The sequence below is a fragment of the Salmo salar genome, chromosome ssa11 (genome assembly GCF_905237065.1).
Source record: "Salmo salar chromosome ssa11, Ssal_v3.1, whole genome shotgun sequence".
Classification (NCBI taxonomy): Eukaryota; Metazoa; Chordata; class Actinopteri; order Salmoniformes; family Salmonidae; genus Salmo; species Salmo salar.
In genome coordinates, this window is record NC_059452.1 from 14,912,191 (window position 1) to 14,929,159 (window position 16,969).

Below are 16,969 nucleotides of genomic sequence, written 5' to 3' on the forward strand. Positions count from 1 at the left end.
AGGGATGTGGAGAGAGTCAGTCTAGCACTGACATATACACTGACAGAGATCTATATAGTGGTGGGCTATGGAGCAAACCTTTAGCATGGTCCAGCCAGGGCTCTTGCCACTTCTTGCCACGCTTGTGGCTTCTCTTTTCCCTCTGTGGCTCTGTGGGGTGAGATGAAGTGCCTCAGGCTTTACCAAACAGCAAACACACAACACAACCACCCTCAAACCATAATCTGTAGCGGTGGGTTGTTGAATTACTTCGAAGAAATTGATTAACGGTTAATAGGATGATTCATGACAGCGAGAGCACAAGTCCAAACCAAAGCTCATTTCATGCGTGCTGGATTAGTACAGAGTAATGAAGTTGAGTACCTGATGCCGGATCTGCCTTGGTGTCCAACTTCCGATGGCCCTCTTTACACTTCTCCTGTTTGGAGCGGATCCGTTCCATCCTGAGGGGAAGGGCAGACATATTCTGATGTCATCATGATGAGCACTGACTAGTTTACCCTCTCTCTCTCATTCCTCTCTCAGTTTTTCTACATTAGTTGTATATAATTAAGCAGTCATATATGGCACTTGACCACACTACAATCTTGGTTTTGGACATGTGTTTTCCAGAGATCGTCCATCTGCTTTCACATTCATCAGACATATGCAGAGGGAGATCAATGGCCTTGCTAGTGGCCATTCTTGGCTATGGGCTAGTTATGAGAGCTGGCTCTCTCATTAGCCCGTTTTAGCGTGATACATGAGGAATGGCTCAATGTGTTGAGAACATGGAAAGCGGTCGTTTCTATGGCTACTCACGATCTCTTGAGCTGCGAGAGGGACTTCTTCTCTACTTCCTGGTGGAAGCGCATGTTCTTCACAATGCTGGCCCTGAACAGCTCAAAGCCCCTGTCCCAATCAAAACATCAGGTCAACATAACATGTTTCCATACAGTACAGACAGACTGAACACACAGTAAAACAGTGTCAGAGTGAGTCCATCAAAACACTGTGGCAGTTGCAGGGGACTGTCGTGGCTCTTAGGGTGCCCTCTAGGGGGTGCTGTGGAGACCAGTGCTCACCGGGAGGCTTGGCGGGCAGAGGCCTGCAGGTCGGCTGTCACGTGCAGGAAGTAGCAGCTGAGGAACACTCTCCTCTGTAGCAGGAGGAAGAAGAAGCAGATACTGTCCCAGATGATGCCTGCCTCCTCTACAGGCAGAGTACACGCCTTATCGCTCACACTCTTAGCTGTAGGAGACACACACAAGCATACAAAGTCCGCTTTGGTTATTATATAATATCATTGTTTTCCTGCCAATTTGGAGGGTGACGTGTGTTCACTCAGAGATAAAAGAACTGTATCCATCTGTATGTGTTGAGTACTCACGGTCATAGTAGCCCTTGACTGTGCAGACCAGACTGAAGAGTTGGATCACCCAGCAGAAACCTTTCTGCATCTCCACCACAAACACACAGGCCAAGATCTGGGGACACAACACACTCTCGCTTAAAGGTACGCAAGCATAACAGTTCACCTAACAAGGTTTATTTCCACCCTGTATAGGCGTATGATTACAGTATGTGGTTGTCCACGGCGAGGTGCATAGCCACTCACAGACAGCATGTTCTTGGAGATGATTACGGCCACGTTGTAGATGATGAGGCAGTCCCACATGACCAGGCGCGTGCGGGAGGGCTTCCTGAGCAGCTTGGTGCCGAAGAGCAGGAAGAAGAAGCAGGCCAGCAGGTAGCCCAGGCCGAAAACACTGATCCTGGTGGCCCCCGTCACAAACACCACCGACAAGACAAACCAGAACATATGACGGAACACCAGCACCTTGGCCATGTCCAGGTAACACCTGGAGGAGAGGGGGAGAGAGAGATGAGAGTTAATGTTGATACTGTATACTGGTAGGTGTAGTTGAGGATGTATAATAATTAGTGCCCAGAGTTTTTCCTGGTCAGGTCGCATGGTCAGGAAAAACTCCCGTCCCTCATAATAATGCCTGAAGGGTATGAAGAGGAGGAGTGTGGTTATAGCTGCTGTTAGGTCAGTTGTTCTCGGTGTCTGGTCATACAGTACCTGCAGTTGATGAAGTTGGGGGCAGGGTTGAAAGGTCGCTCGTCCATGGGGTTAGGGTCATCTGTGTTCTCCCCAGCCTGAACCATCCACTCCTCCCTCTTCTCATCCTCAAACACCTTCCACTGCTGGGAGGCACACATGAGGAGGACAAAGTCCGCTGGAGGGACCAGATACAGACACAACCATCAGCATCAAACTGGAGAAACGCTACAGTAGAACATCAGCAAATTACTAATGAACCATTTTTTAGATTATGCATCTATGACCAGGATATTTTGAGGTCAAACAAACACAGGTCGTGGCATTAGTAGGCCACAATATCACTGAGGTCAGGGGTCAGATGAGACAGGAGACTCACCAATGAGGTTCTTGGAGTTGGGGATGGTGTAGAAGTCTGGGAGGTAGATCCATTTGATGAGTGCTGAGTTGATTATGACGGGGGTGTTCCATCGCCAGGGGTAGTCTATAGAGGGAGGGACACACACTGTCAGGTACTGTAGGTACCAGGGGTAGTCTATAGAGGGAGGGACATACACTGTCAGGTACTGTAGGTACCAGGGGTAGTCTGTAGAGGGAGGGACATACATTGTCAGGTACTGTAGGTACCAGGGGTAGTCTATAGAGGGAGGGACATACACTGTCAGGTACTGTAGGTACCAGGGGTAGTCTGTAGAGGGAGGGACATACACTGTCAGGTACTGTAGGTAAAGAAGGTGATGTTCTTGTATAGCTACTATCCCAGTTGGCAACAATGGTGATACGTGGAGATGAATGAACCCCACTCACCTATACAGAGTGCAGGGGGAATGCCCACACACAGTATGTACTGGTAGATCATGAAGATGCTGAGGAACAGGCAGTACTTGGGCCAGATCTGAGCGATGGCCGCCCGGCGACGCCGTACCATGATGGCCACCAACCAACAGCTATGGATTATGACTAGGAAGTTCATCCGCTGGCCAATCACATTCACCGTCATCAGGAAGCAGATCTTGGAATGATACATGGACAGAAAAAGACATGAAAGATATGAGAGGAATCCAAAAGCATAGAGAAATACACCAACATGCTTTTGAATAGTAACTCCAAACAGCAGCAAGAGGCCTACCTCCAGGCCAAACTTGTAGAAGCTGTAGTTGAGTAGGTACTTGATGCAGGCCAGCAGGCCCTGGTCCAGGGTGTCTCTGTTGGCCTGGGGGAAGATAGTTGGGATGAGGGGAGGGGACCTCTGCTGCTGCCTGTAGTGGTGGGCCTGGTGGCGGTTCACTGTGGCCTCAAACACCAGTAGCATCAGCACCAGCAGGTGGTTCTAGAAGGACACAAACAACAGCATGAGCTAGGTCCAGTACACTTGTTATTTGACCTAGTACCAAAGTTGGGGTCAATTCCATTTCAATTCCAGTCTATTTAGAAGGTAAACAAAATTCTAATAAAAAAATGTTCCTCATCGAAAAGCATTGAAGAATTGGAATTTCCTTGTTCTTTCTGAATTGACTGGAATTGAAATTGACCCCAACCCTGCCTAGTACACATATAAAAAATGAAATGACGACGAACATAGCTCAATGACATTACCTTATAATCACAGTCAAAAAACAGTCCCGAAGAGCATTGATCTCACCTTGCTATAGCCCAGCACGGTGGCATCCTTCCTGAAGCCAAACCAGTTGGCTGGGTCTACAGGCTCTCTGTACAGAGTGGAGTTCAGGACCTCAGCATCTTTCAGATTGGTTTCATTGGCTAAGGGCTATGACAGAAAGAAAGAGAAATGGAAAGGGAGCGAGAGAGAGCGAGAGAGCAAGCGAGCGAGAGAACGAGAGAGAGTATATATGAGACTGAGGAACTGCAGCCAGAACGTCTCTCTGCAAATCACAGAAAAATAAACAAAAGGCTGTTCTCCTCTAAACGGCCGTAAAGCAGGTAGACTAAACACGTCAACAGAATTCACACATGAAACTGCCTGTAATTAGCACCAAGGTATTAGCTTCTCACCAGGGGTAAACACTAGCATAGCGTGCACTCAGCAGAACGCTGGCAGCAGGAGAGTGAGAATGCTATCAATATAAACAGAGAGCATACAGTGAGGGGAAAAAGTATTTGATCCCCTGCTGATTTTGTACGTTTGCCCACTGACAAAAAAATTATCAGTCTATAATTTTAATGGTAGGTTTATTTGAACAGTGAGAGACAGAATAACAACAAAAAAATCCAGAAAAACGCATGTCAAAAATGTTATAAACTTTAATGAGGGAAATAAGTATTTGACCCCTCTGCAAAACATGACTTAGTACTTGGTAGCAAAACCCTTGTTGTCAATCACAGAGGTCAGACGTTTCTTGTAGTTGGCCACCAGGTTTGTACACATCTCAGGAGGGATTTTGTCCCACTCCTCTTTGCAGATCTTCTCCAAGTCATTAAGGTTTCGAGGCTGACATTTAGCAACTCGAACCTTCAGCTCCATCCACAGATTTTCTATGGGATTAAGGTCTGGAGACTGGCTAGGCCACTCCAGGACCTTAATGTGCTTCTTCTTGAGCCACTCCTTTGTTGCCTTGGCCGTGTGTTTTGGGTCATTGTCATGCTGGAATACCCATCCACGACCCATTTTCAATGCCCTGGCTGAGGGAAGGAGGTTCTCACCCAAGATTTGACGGTACATGGCCCCGTCCATCGTCCCTTTGATGCGGTGAAGTTGTCCTGTCCCCTTAGCAGAAGAACACCCCCAAAGCATAATGTTTCCACCTCCATGTTTGACGGTGGGGATGGTGTTCTTGGGGTCATAGGCAGCATTCCTCCTCCTCCAAACACGGCGAGTTGAGTTGATGCCAAAGAGCTCCATTTTGGTCTCATCTGACCACAACACTTTCACCCAGTTGTCCTCTGAATCATTCAGATGTTCATTGGCAAACTTCAGACGGGCATGTATATGTGCTTTCTTGAGCAGGGGGACCTTGCAGGCGCTGCAGGATTTCAGTCCTTCACGGCGTAGTGTGTTACCAATTGTTTTCTTGGTGACTATGGTCCCAGCCGCCTTGAGATCATTGACAAGATCCTCCCGTGTAGTTCTGGGCTGATTCCTCACCGTTCTCATGATCATTGCAACTCCACGAGGTGAGATCTTGCATGGAGCCCCAGGCCAAGGGAGATTGACAGTTCTTTTGTGTTTCTTCCATTTGTGAATAATCGCACCAACTGTTGTCACCTTCTCACCAAGCTGCTTGGCGATAGTCTTGTAGCCCATTCCAGCCTTGTGTAGGTCTACCATCTTGTCCCTGACATCCTCGGAGAGCTCTTTGGTCTTGGCCATGGTGGAGAGTTTGGAATCTGATTGATTGATTGCTTCTGTGGACAGGTGTCTTTTATACAGGTAACAAGCTGAGATTAGGAGCACTCCCTTTAAGAGTGTGCTCCTAATCTCAGCTCGTTACCTGTATAAAAGACACCTGGGAGCCAGAAATCTTTCTGATTGAGGGTAAAATACTTATTTCCCTCATTAAAATGCAAATCAATTTATAACATTTATGACGCGTTTTTCAGGATTTTTTTGTTGTTATTCTGTCTCTCACTGTTCAAATAAACCTACCATTAAAATTATAGACTGATCATTTCTTTGTCGGTGGGCAAACATACAAAATCAGCAGGGGATCAAATACGTTTTTTCCCTCACTGTAGCTCTGTACACTTTCATCTGTACTCCACTGTCTGTGTGTCTTTCCAGACTGGTGTCTCACCACAGTGCAGTTGTTGGAGTACTCGACAGGGTCGACGACGCTGAGCTGGTACAGCATCTTGCAGACGATGATGATGCAGACCCAGACGGTGGACAGACCGCAAGCCATGTGACGGAAGCGGGAGTAGGGCATGGCAAACGCCCAGAGAACCACCAGAACCAGGTTCATCACAGACGGCTGAGACACAGACAGACAGACAGACAGACAGACAGACAGACAGACAGACAGACAGACAGACAGACAGACAGACAGACAGACAGACAGACAGACAGACAGACAGACAGACAGACAGACAGACAGACAGACAGACAGACAGACAGACAGACAGACAGAGAAAGAGACAAAAATAAGACAGAAAGAAATAGATAGTGCGAGAGAGACAGACAAAGAGAGAGGCCGTTTAGAAAAAGAGTGGGGGAATAAGGGCTTGCTTCCAAATTCACACGGTGCATAATAGACTTTAACAGATGACGGCTGTGGACTACTAACCTCTCCCAGAGCCACCCAGACCACGAAAAAGGCCACCATCTTGAGGATGTGCAGCTCCAGGACCCTCCAGATTAACACTTGGATCTGGGTCAGCGTGTCAGATAACTTCCTGAGCAGAACTATCAGCCTGTTCACCACCAAACCCCACTTACTGGGCATCATCTCTGTACAGCAGAGAGAAAGAAAGAGACCGAGACATCATTATAGACATGCCACCTATAACGAAACACGAGCCTTGTACTGTTTTTGTTTGTACAATTGTAAGCGGTCTTTGGGTCCTAGAAAAGCACTATACAAATCCAATGTATAAAAAGGGTTACCGGAGACTGCATGAAGCTCAACAACATCTGTGCTCACCATCATCCTCCGATTCATCATCCCTCAGATCCGTCACCAGGTACTCCTCCTCAAACACAGCCCCATCATCACAGCGGCGGACCTCTGGTCTGTGCCTGTTCCTCTTCCTGTGGGATCAAAATAATGTCATCATATAGGATACTGTTTCTGCAGAGGTGGACAACGGCTCTGTCTGGCAGTGATGTTAAATGAGATGGACAGCACACGACTGAACTCTCATTTACTATGGACTCTATTACGTGGGCAGTTGAGGAGCATATTCTCTATCATCCTCTGTCTGGCAGTGAGTCATACTGTATGGGAGGAGCCTGAGAGGAGCGTACCTGTGTATGGGCGTGACGTGGTCCAGGTCTGTGATCCTCATGAAGGGTTTGTGGAAGTAGTGCAGCTGCAGGATGCAGGCCAGCAGGAAGAAGCCTGGGATCAGGATGCTGGTGAACAACTCGGTCAGCTTAAAGGTCTCCAAGCCGATGTCAGCCAGCCTGCAGGGAGACGGAGCAGCAGGACTCGCTTCAATTTCCAGAGGTTTCTACTATACTCATTGTACACCTCAAACCCAGATGGGAGTGATCAGGACAACATAGAAAATCGGGAAAAACTGGATATTGGTGCGGAAATTGATGATAATTAGGAATTCCTGATTTATCAGGAAAAACCACATCTATGAACCCAGATTGATGTTATAAAAGGCCACTTCATCATCAAACATAATGACAACCCTAATAAGAAAGTGTGTATTAGTCTTGACCACACAGTGAGGTGGGGGAAACGTACTGCTCTTCAGTGAAGCCGGTGAAGTTCTTCCAGTAGGCAGGGAAGTCCTCAAACTGGAAGGTATAGATGGTGATAAGGACCAGCATGGTGTAGGCCACCACCAGCCACCAGAAAACCTTGAGCAGCCTCCTCCACAGAGAGTAGTACACCTGACGATATAGGTAACAGTTACAGTCACGGTGGGGGTGGACCACAACAACAACAATATTCCTTTGTTGTGTGCTGCACTGAAGCTGACCCTGAGTTACTCTCATGTTTGTTTGTGTGTGGAGGGTTGACAGCAGAAGCAGGAAACACACGTACGAAGTAGCAGTCGGACCAATAAAGTAGTATTGTAATATGGAAATCACAAGGAGTTGATGATGGGGGTCATAGTTTAAAAGGACTTCAGAGTGTAACCCCCTGGACTGATGGCGCCTACATACCTGGTAGAGACAGAGGCAAAGCAGGAAGAGCAGCATGTAGATGATCTTGTAGCCCACCAGCTTGCCCGCGAAGCTGACCATGATGAACATGCCTCCACACACGTAGATCCAGTACTTGGCATAGCAGCTCATCACCAGTCTGCCCACAACCTTCAGAACCGACTCGTTCTGCCCGCTCCCCTCTGTGGACCCAAAGGGAGAAGAGCACCTTGTTACTAACCAAACTGAAGACACTGCCATACTGCATGGCGCACATGACTCGCAGTCAGTACCAAAATTGATGCGCTCACTACTGTAAGGTCGCTCTGGATGAGAGCGTCTGCTAAATGACTAACATGTAAAATGTAGATAGTGGGAGAGAATGTTACTGGGCCAGACCATACTAAAGCACACACCTGGGAACTTCACAACTTTCGTGAAGTACTTCATTTTTTAGAGAGAGTGTGAATCGGAAGTGTACCCTCTCACCTCCAGTGGTGACCTCCTGTAGAGGGGCAGACCTGCCCTTCTTCCTGCTGAAGTTGTCCTTCACTGACTGGCGCAGGAGCAGCCAGAATGTCAGCGTGTACAGCAGCTGACAGGATCAACAAAACAGACAGAGGGAGAGAGGAGCGGAGAAGAGAGATGTGAAATGAGCCACCATTGGAGTACAGTCTTGACACTGTTTGGGAGATTGACTGCAGGACCGCACTTTTAAGTGGTTCTACACCTTTAAGAAAGTGCAGGAGCATATACTGTTCAATAGCCTATTCAGCATATGTGACAGACATGTTTTACACATAAAATATTTGTTGAGTGGTTGAACTTTTCAGGTACGCACTAAATGATACCTTGTGGACATGTTTACTACAGCACTTGAGTCTTCAGAATACAGACTACTGCACTATCAATTTCCTGTAGGCACTTAACAGGCTGCATTCATTGACGTTTCCCAGAGCCTCCGCCCCTCCGCCCCTACCCCCTCTCTCCTCACCATGGCCCCCAGGCGGAGGCAGGGGTACTGGGCTCGGTCCAGACCCAGCTGCCTGAGGCTCATGGTGCCCACGGTGCGGGGCAGCTCCGGCTGCAGGTCCATGGCCCAGACGTACTGCAGGAAGCAGAGGGCCAGGCCGTAGAGCAGGATGAAGGGAGAGCACAGCGTGGCGAAGTGGCGCCTCGCACGCAGCATCCAGATCAGACACGCCCACAGCAGCAGCACGAACGTCAGCCAGCTGTGGTAGGTGATGCTCCACACCTGCAGAGGGGCATCATGGGAGATGGAGTTCAGGTAAGACATGACATACGCTCACTGAGAACTGCGGTCACAGAACTAAGGCTTGGTTCCAATATCCCATGCATTCTTAGTGGTATTCTAGTGTGGATATTGGAACATAGCCTAATATACCCATAGGGCTCATAGAGAGGATACATTTAGAATGTGAATAAGATTCCAGTGTTACCATCATGGCGATGAGAGCACACACGTAGCTCTGCTGCATGACCACTCTACCCAGCAGGTGCAGAGGGTGGTCCCCGTGCTGTCCATCAGGGGCGCTGCTGAGCCCTGGGCCTAAGTCCTGATGACTGGAGCCATTGGTGATGCCGTCTACTGTACTCTCTATAGACTGAAGAGTGTTCTGGAACACATACACAACACACCTTTATAAACAGCAACACCAACGCACAGTCAGAGAATGGTGGACAGTAGTACATTGGACTGCATGGAGCAGGGCAGGGGTGCTATCAGGTATCTCATGCCCACCTCAGTGTCCCCCTGGCTGGGTCGTCTCTGAGCGGACCAGGGCTTCAGTTCCACCTCTCCTCCTCCAGCCTCTGTTCCTTTGACTAGCTGGGCCCCCTCCTCACCCTGTCATATAAGCAAGTACTGATTCAGTAAGCAGCACATGTCAATCAAGACAGACAGGTATGTTTCATGCCTCGGAGTGCTGATGTCGGTACCTTGTCAGCCGATCCATGGTGGCTGCTGATCTTCAGGACCGTCGCCACGGTGATGTACAGGAGAAGCAGGATCCCGGGGTTGACGTACACCGGCCAATCATGCTCCGTGTTAAGGATGAGGTCATAGGAGGCGGAGCAGTTGCCAGGTTTGATGATATCCTTGAGGCCAAACAGTCTGGGGGTTGAGAAGAAGGGAGAAGGAATGTAACAGAAGCCTGTATATGGAGTTGAGTTGAGGAAACATGGTTCTCTGTGAAACGTCATCAAACTTTAACGCCCTGGGTTCACCCTGCCGTGACACCCATTGATTATAGTTTCAAGGCAGGGGAAATGTCAGGGTAGATTCGTGGGCTGGAACTGACTTCTAATGTTGATGGCTGAGCGTGGCTGAGAGCCAGAGGTAGAGCGGTGAAGATAGAGAAGGAGAGATAGAAAGAAAGATCACAGGTGTTTCCACCTGGGAGGCCTTGATAACAGCAGTACATATCTCTCCCCCTTTATCTCTCTTAAGCATCCTATGCCAAAATCCCGAGGCACCGAGATAGAATGCTACAGGACGGCTTCATCACACCCACCCCATTTGGTAATATTCCAAAAACTACTTGCCAGTATTTCCTCACATAGCTTTCACACTCTTCCTCCACTCCTCCCCTCTCATTTCACTCCATTCCTCTTCTTCCCCCTCCTTCCCTCCATTGATACTTAGAACTATCACACAAAACTGAGAACTGTCTCATTTCCATTCATCTGCTGTTAGGTAAGAGTGCAGTCTGCAACTGTCTCAACAAGATCACACAACCCCAAAAAGATGATATGTTTAAGGTTATCAGAAACTTGTGAGCCAAGGAGTCATTGCGTACAAATCACTTCTGAATCAATATGTTTGAATCACAATCTTGAGCTAGTGTGCCAACCAGGAGCATCGCTATGGCTGCTGCCAGTCCCTGTGAGAAGTAAAGCTGAGTAGGTACTAGAGACATGAAATACAATGACTAAAAGGGAATAGAATGACTTATTTGGGTAGAGGTGGAGTGGGGCACTGACCTGGCCCACAGGCTGGCAGGGGGGAAGATGCCCTGGGCAATGGGGCACTGGTACAGGTAGAGACACACCAGGTGGCCCGCCGTGAAAAAGCCCACCATCACACACAGCACGTTGAAGCCTAGGTGGCTGATGGGAAAGTGGCAGGCCCACCACGTGCACACGCCGATGAAAAGCAGGAAGTAGATTGCAGAGAAGGCCGAGGGTAACGTGATGCCTGGGGAACATAGATACAGGTGAGGGACTTTATCAACACAATACAACAATACTGCACGTCGTCTCTCATATACAACAAACCATACATGGATATCTTAAAGCAGTTCCCCATACTTTAATGCAGGGATGGGTAACTGCCGGCCATTGGGCTGCCCCCCTTTTGAAAGCCCTCGGATAAATTTCCCACCAAAATAAAAATTGATTTTGTTAGTCAGTCTCACTCAGATATCATATTAAAAACTGCAAACATTTCTCTCCACCCTATGTGAAAATGTGTAGAATTGCAGGAAACTAGCTGAAAACAGCTAATTTTCTTTTCCGCACCATGGCAAAATGGGTAGAATTGCATGAAATTAACTCAAACAAAAAAAATATTTTCTCTACAACTGCGGACCGTCATGAGGAGTTCAGATTTTTTTGTGGCCCCCACCTCCATCAAAGTTGCCTATCCCTGCTTTAATGCCTCCGTTTTATAGAACAAAATAGTGATTCGTTTAAAGAAAAATTATTAAACATTTATTTCACATATAAATCTATTACCAGTATATTAATTTCCTTTTATAATTAAGCAGTAATACAGGGGTTATTGCCTTGACTCCACTCTACCCTCTCCTCCCTCCAGTTCTCACCAGCCAGGGCCAGCAGGGTGATGGCCAGGACCCGGCCCAGGTCCCTCAGGACCTTCTGGGCTGTGGCTCGGAGCCGGGCCGCCAGCTGCTTGGCACGAGTTGCTGCAGAAACCACGGGGTCACTGGGAGACGACATGCCTTCCTCATCTCCCTCCTCTTCCTCCTCCTTTGTCTCTGACTCATCCTCGGTCTGGAAAGAACCAAAGCATGAGCCAAAAGTAAACAGATATTCATAATTATTTTAATTTAACCTTTATTTAGGCAGAGAGTCCCACTGAGACCATGGTCTCTTTTACAAGGGAGCCCTATAGCACAAGGCCAGCAGCAATTGAACAATAAAGCGTAAGAGAACAAATACTTCAATAAAGTGTAATGTCAACAGTGCGGTAAATCTCAGATCCAATGCTATCTGTATCCCGTTATCAAGAGCACTTAACTTCCATGACAAGAACCTGGCACAAAGCATAACCACCAGACATGGATATGCAATACTATTCTTGTCATCTCCAGTTACGTACATACAGTAGGTCAACATTGTAAAAGGTAAAACTGACATGGCACATTACACACTCATTGAGATCACTTTCTGACTGGGGCACTATGTTCATTACAATCCTGTACACACTAGGGTCTCAGAGTGGCCAGGGAAAGCATACAGTGTCTGTTCCAGCTTAGGGAAAAAGACTTTCACAGAAACTGGCACCACGGATAAGATAATAAACACGAATTACAGAAATGATAACATAGGGAGCGCATAGGATCTGAGATAAAACATGCTCTCAACTTAGAGCTCAGTTACAAATGTAATATGCCTGTCCAGGCATAACAATGTTATGCTTTTATGGTGCAATACTCAATAAAAGTGTTTTCAATTTTACAACATATCGTTTTATGTAGAGACCTGCCAAGCAAACCACTCAAAAGCACAACGATGACGTGACCTTTGTGACGATTCTGTAGAAATCAGGTGAAGTCATGAGAAGTCTTATAAAACTAACCAGTGAGACTGTTTACCAGGTTCTGTGTTGTTACCATGGTGACTCATGGTACTGTCTGTCTTTTCTTCTTTTTGGCAGTGCTTGTCACTTTTCTCAGTAGCGGGCCGGAGGCATCTTGGCCTGGCCCGGCGGCTGCTACCATGACGGAGAATGTTCCCACTGAGAGGATGAGTACACAAACGAGACGACACAGCCCTGAGCACAACAGAGTGGCCATCCTGTCACTCTAACCCCAGGTTATCAGGAGGGACCAAGATCTGATGGGGTGTGGAGGAAACCACCTGTCAATCACAGGTGTCAGGTTGGCACACTGTACCAACGTGAGAGAACGAGCGGGGGGGCCGCGTTTGTGTGTTTGGGGGTGCATTCATAGTTCATTCCACAAACTGCTAAGAGCACGCCCGAAGGGTGCTGCAGCACTCATAGCAGTCATTTCCCTCTGGCACTGTGAAGGATGTGGTAAATGTATTTGCATCACTGACAGGATCGTGTCAGAGGGCCAGATGTAACTGGGACATTAGTCACATGATACTGAGGTCACAGTATCATTCAAATCCCTCCCTGCTCAGCACCCCAGCCGCAGGGGGATAACACAACACCGGGCCTGGGTGGGCTAACAACTGTGATAGGGTTTTATAACTTATAGCTTCACAAATATACCCAGCATCTCATCTGTCACGTCACATTAATGTGCCACCAACAGGTGGCATCTGTTGCCACATTGTCACCCTGGTTATCCCTTGGCCTGGGTAGTCACGTCCTGTTGCGCATATAACTAATTCCACTGTGCTTCCCCTCGTAAATACACTGGGCCTGGCATCCTGTCTGTCCACTGCTCCTAACCTTGATGTGTAAGAGTGTATTTGTGTTTGTACTGTACTCTAAGTACATGTGTGACATTGATTATCATGAGGGTCATGAACAGATGCAATACAAAAACCCACCAACCAACCAACTAACCAACTAACCAACCAACCAGAGGGAAGAGTCTCAAACATGGTATCTATCTGCTCCATAAGATTCTGTGCTAGCTGTGATACTAGTGAACCTGGTTCGAGTCCAGGCTCTGTCGCAGCCGGCCATTGGCCCAGCGTTGTCCGGGTTAGAGGAGGGTTTGGTCTGTCCCATCGTGCACTAGCGACTCCTGTGGCGGGCCAGGCACAATGCACGCTGCCAAGGTTGTCAGGTGTACAGTGTTTCCTCCGACACATTGGTGTGGCTGGCTTCCGGGTTAAGCCGGCGTTGTGTCAAGAAGCAGTGCGGCTTGGCTGGGTTGTGTTTCAGAGGATGCTCGACGGACGGGAGTTGCAGCGATGCGAAAGGACTTTAACTACCAATTGGGTACCATGAAATTGAGGAGAAAAAGGGCTACAAAAATGTTTAAAGACACAAAGAAAATACAATAACGGACAAAAGTTTTAGAACACCTACTCATTCAAGGGTTTTTCTTTATTTTTACTATTTTCTACATTGTAGAATAATAGTGAAGACATCAAAACTATGAAATAACACATATGGAATCATGTAGTAACCAAAAAAGTGTTAAACAAATCAAAATATATTTTATATTTGAGATTCTTCAAATAGCCACCCTTTGCCTTGATGACAGCTTTGCACACTCTTGGCAACCAGCTTCATGATGTAGTCACCTGGAATGCATTACAATTAACAGGTGTGCCTTCTTAAATGTTAATTTGTAGAATTTCTTTCTTTCTTAATTTGTTTGAGCCATTCAGTTGTGTTGCGACAAGGTAGGGGATGTATACAGAAGACAGCCCTATTTGGTAAAAGACCAAGTCCATATTATGGCAAGACAAGCTCAAATAAGCAAAGAGAAACGACAGTCCATCATTACTTTAAGACATGAAGGTCAGTCAAGAACTTTGAAAGTTTCTACAAGTGCAGTCGCAAAAACCATCAAGCGCTATGATGAAACTGGCTCTCATGAGGACTGCCACAGGAAAGGAAGACCCAGAGTTACCTCTGCTGCAGAGGATAAGTTCATTAGAGTTACCAGCCTCAGAAATTGCAGCCCAAATAAATGCTTCAGAGTTCAAGTAACAGACACATCTCAACATCAAGAGACTGTGTGAATTAGGCCTTCATGGTCGAATTGCTGCAAAGAAACCACTACTAAAGGACACCAATAAGAAGAAGAGACTTGCTTGGGCCAAGAAACACGACAAAGGACATTAGACTGGTGGAAATTTGTCCTTTGGTCTGGAGTCCAAATTGGAGATTTTTGGTTCCAACCGCCGTGTCTTTGTGAGACGCGGTGTGGGTGAACGGATGATCTCTGCATGTATATTTACCACCGTAAAGCATGGAGGAGAAGGTGTTATGGTGTGGGGGTGCTTTTCTGATGACACTGTCAGTGATTTATTTAGAATTCAAGGCACACTTAACCAGTATGGCTACCACAGCATTCTGCAGCGATACACCATCCCATCTGGTTTGGACTTAGTGGGACTATAATTTGTTTTTCAACAAAACAATGACCCAACACACCTCCAGGCTGTGTAAGGGCTACTTGACCAAGAAGGAGAGTGATGGAGTGCTGCATCAGATGACCTGGCCTCTGCAATCCTCCGACCTCAACCAAATTGAGATGGTTTGGGAGGAGTCGGACTACATAGTGAAGGAAAAGAAGCCAACAAGTGCTCAGCATATGTGGGAACTCCTTCAAGACTGTTGGAAAAGCATTCCAGGTGAAGCTGGATGAGAGAATGCCAAGAGTGTGCAAAGCTGGGCATCAAGGCAAAGGGTGGCTGTTTGAAGAATCTCAAATATAAAATATATTTTGGTTTGTTGAACACTTTTTTGGTTACTACATGATTCCATATGTGTTATTTCATAGTTTTGATGTCTTCACTATTATTCTACAATGTAGAAAATAGTCAAAATAAAGAAAAACCCTTCAATGAGTAGGTGTTCTAAAACTTTGGACCGGTAGTATATATATATATATATATATATATATAAAAACAAATGCTTCATAACCTGATTTTCTTTCTTTCTCCGAATGAATTAAATGTAAAGTCCTAATACGATTTTTAATTATCCCCCTTAGACTCTGGGCTGGTTTGTTGTGTTTGGTTTCATTAAATGCTGCCATCTAAAGTTCTCACTGGTTAACTTCGCTGGCATGAGAGTCTCACTCCGTTACATTCCCGAATAGAATAACAGGCAGTAGTGGAGAGTTTATAATGCTGTTTTATGTATCTGTTTGAGTCTGGCAAGAGGAAGATAACTATTGATGTGTGGAATAGAGGAAAGGGGAAACTTCCTGACAAACACCTGTACCAAAACACATCTCAACTACCAGTTACCCAGTGTTCCCATACACTCTTAGCAAAAAGGGTTATTCGGCTGTACCCATAGGAGAACCATTTTTGGTTTCAGGTAGAACCATTTTTGGAAAGGGTTTTACATGGAACCCAAATGGGTTCTACTAAGGGTTCTCCTATGGGGACAGCTGAAGAACCGTTTAAGGTTATAGATAGTACACTAGATAGCTATCTACAACTTTCCATTAACAAAAATGCATTATCTTAAGCATCAGCAACATTATTCTCGATGATGGAATACTGTATAAGAGGCAGAGTGTGTGGTGTGTGTGTCTGTGTGTGTGTGGGATTCCAACTACCTGGAGTCCCTGTAGTCTTCTGTTTAACCTAGAGCGTTCGGGTTGGTCTGTGTGCTGCTGACTGCTCAGTGGTAGAATGGTAAAAAGACAGACAAGGAAAGTAGGCCTCTCTCTCTCCCCACTCTCCCTCATGTTTCATTAATACCGTTTTTCCTATCTCATCCTATGACCAGAAGTATCTCTCTAGACAGATGCTTGCCTCTCACTAACTTTTCCCTTCTTTCAGACGCCTCTCTAACCTTCTAATGAGGACTTGTGATTGTCTGGGAGAAGTATTGCTAGGAGGCAGAATGGTCAAGCACCCAGAACATTCCTTCATCTAGGATTCCTCCCAAGAGATCATCATCAACATCACTCTCCTGCCGCCGGCACTCCCATACCTATCTCTCTCTCTCTCCATCTCCCTAATGGGACAGGGTCGTGCCACGTGCACAACCAAATGTGATTCTGTTTCTGGAGCTGCACATGGAGTATGCTTGGGGTTTCCATGAAGACTAATCCTCCTCTACAAAATAAGACAGGAACGTTTATGTTACTGACAAACCACAGCTGCCTCCCCTGTCCTCCCTTAGATGTAGTTCTGAGTGAAACCATGGGAGCCAGAGGGAGAGTGAATGCAGTATGATGAGAGGGTGGGGTGAGGTATACTGTATGTGTTAA

The 16,969-nt window shown here is 46.7% G+C and overlaps 1 protein-coding gene across 3 annotated transcripts in view; it reads right to left on the bottom strand.

Moving 5' to 3' along the window:
* The window catches only part of LOC106562059 (piezo-type mechanosensitive ion channel component 1), a 76,211-nt gene that overhangs the window by 12,633 nt on the left and 46,609 nt on the right, over window positions 1-16,969 (bottom strand). For all 3 annotated transcript variants that reach the window (XM_045689069.1, XM_045689067.1, XM_045689068.1), the window contains exons 6-29: window positions 11,666-11,855; window positions 10,824-11,037; window positions 9,780-9,954; window positions 9,583-9,687; window positions 9,281-9,457; window positions 8,815-9,075; window positions 8,310-8,415; window positions 7,842-8,023; window positions 7,417-7,565; window positions 6,966-7,124; window positions 6,643-6,749; window positions 6,286-6,449; window positions 5,797-5,973; window positions 3,687-3,812; window positions 3,174-3,374; window positions 2,852-3,056; window positions 2,424-2,528; window positions 2,066-2,222; window positions 1,598-1,841; window positions 1,370-1,466; window positions 1,065-1,230; window positions 802-891; window positions 364-443; window positions 79-150 (exon numbers count right to left, since the gene is read on the bottom strand). In XM_045689069.1, coding sequence (XP_045545025.1) covers window positions 79-150; window positions 364-443; window positions 802-891; window positions 1,065-1,230; window positions 1,370-1,466; window positions 1,598-1,841; window positions 2,066-2,222; window positions 2,424-2,528; window positions 2,852-3,056; window positions 3,174-3,374; window positions 3,687-3,812; window positions 5,797-5,973; window positions 6,286-6,449; window positions 6,643-6,749; window positions 6,966-7,124; window positions 7,417-7,565; window positions 7,842-8,023; window positions 8,310-8,415; window positions 8,815-9,075; window positions 9,281-9,457; window positions 9,583-9,687; window positions 9,780-9,954; window positions 10,824-11,037; window positions 11,666-11,855 — 3,709 coding nt within the window. The remainder of the gene's footprint in view (window positions 1-78; window positions 151-363; window positions 444-801; window positions 892-1,064; window positions 1,231-1,369; window positions 1,467-1,597; window positions 1,842-2,065; window positions 2,223-2,423; window positions 2,529-2,851; window positions 3,057-3,173; window positions 3,375-3,686; window positions 3,813-5,796; window positions 5,974-6,285; window positions 6,450-6,642; window positions 6,750-6,965; window positions 7,125-7,416; window positions 7,566-7,841; window positions 8,024-8,309; window positions 8,416-8,814; window positions 9,076-9,280; window positions 9,458-9,582; window positions 9,688-9,779; window positions 9,955-10,823; window positions 11,038-11,665; window positions 11,856-16,969) is intronic.